The sequence below is a fragment of the Condylura cristata genome, unplaced genomic scaffold (genome assembly GCF_000260355.1).
Source record: "Condylura cristata isolate star-nosed mole 26May11 unplaced genomic scaffold, ConCri1.0 scaffold00033, whole genome shotgun sequence".
NCBI lineage: Eukaryota > Metazoa > Chordata > Mammalia > Eulipotyphla > Talpidae > Condylura > Condylura cristata.
The window spans coordinates 18,863,653-18,864,798 of record NW_004567134.1 but is presented as its reverse complement, the minus strand read 5'-3'; the positions used below and the strand labels follow the sequence as shown (position 1 = coordinate 18,864,798).

General features: G+C 62.2%; 1 protein-coding gene across 1 annotated transcript in view; it reads left to right on the top strand.

Moving 5' to 3' along the window:
• The first annotated feature begins 305 nt into the window (after positions 1-305).
• Positions 306-1,146, top strand: part of LOC101624366 (contactin-4-like) — a 76,678-nt gene continuing 75,837 nt past the window's right edge. Inside the window, exon 1 of the mRNA XM_012732098.1 lies at positions 306-588. Within this exon, the coding sequence (XP_012587552.1) occupies positions 306-588 (283 nt within the window). The remainder of the gene's footprint in view (positions 589-1,146) is intronic.

Sequence of the window (1,146 nt, the reverse complement as noted above, 5' to 3'; positions counted from 1 at the left end):
CAGGGCGGGCGCGGCCTGCAGACACCTGCTGCCCTCGGCGCTGCGGCGGGCTCGGCGCAGCCGGGAAACAGCCCAGGAGGCGACTTCTCTGCTGTCGCCTCGGTAGCGTCCCCGAGTCGCGAGCCCGGAGAACGCGCCTCGTTTTCGCAGGCCTGGGGCGCCACTTTCCTTCCTTCCGGTGACCGTGTCCGCCGCCCGCGGCCTACGCCTCTCTCACCTGACCGGGCGGGTTGGCGCGGCCCCGTGGCCTCACTGCGGGAGTGGCCGGTCGCTCTGGGCGTCGCGCCCGGCCTTGCGCTGTGGCCATGCGATCTTCGGCCCCTCGTTGGGGTCTGCAGCCCACAGATTCCGGAGCAGGAGCTCGGAGCGGGGGCTCGGGGCCTCCAGATGGGGACATGCAGGCGCAGACGCTCCTGTCTCCAGGACCCCCGCAGGCCACGCCGCCCCTGACCCCTCCCCGGCGTCAGCGTGCCTGGGCACCCCGGGGCTTCCCGCGGCGGGCGCCTCAGCCGGGGCCTGCTGGGAGAGTGACCGCGGGCGATGGTGTCCTGCGCCCGGACCGGCTCCCGCTCTGCCGCAGGGGGAGGGGTGCGCCGGCCTCAGCCCCCCCCGGGCTGCAGCGCCTCTGAGGTGGCCTCAGACAACGGGGAGGCTGGAGAAGGCCTTGAGTTTCCCCTTCACGATTAATCAATTTTATTTATGAGGATGGAGAGGAAATATCCTTAAGTAAGGAAATAAGGATGACCTTGAAACTAGGTACATTATTATCCAGATAGGGATAGAGACTGAATTTAATTTTTATTAATGTAGATAATAGCTTACATGGGCCTTATGGCGACATTACCAGCACTCTAAAATTTAATTAGATTTTTAGAGCCTCTGTTAATGTCTTTTGTAGGATCAGACAATCTAGGGCATCGCCAGCCGGCTTCATGCGTTTTAATTTCATTATGATTTGAAATAAGCAGGGATGTGAGATTCCGGTTCTGACTTTAGGATCTTTATTTAAAATTAACCCGGAGACGAGATCCGCCCGGTGTGCGTGTGCAGGCGTGGGTCCTGCGTGTATGTATCGACACCGATTCCACTCCCGGTGCCTCGCGCGGGGTGTGGCTGCGGCCTGCGCGCCCGCGGGTCCTGCCGCCC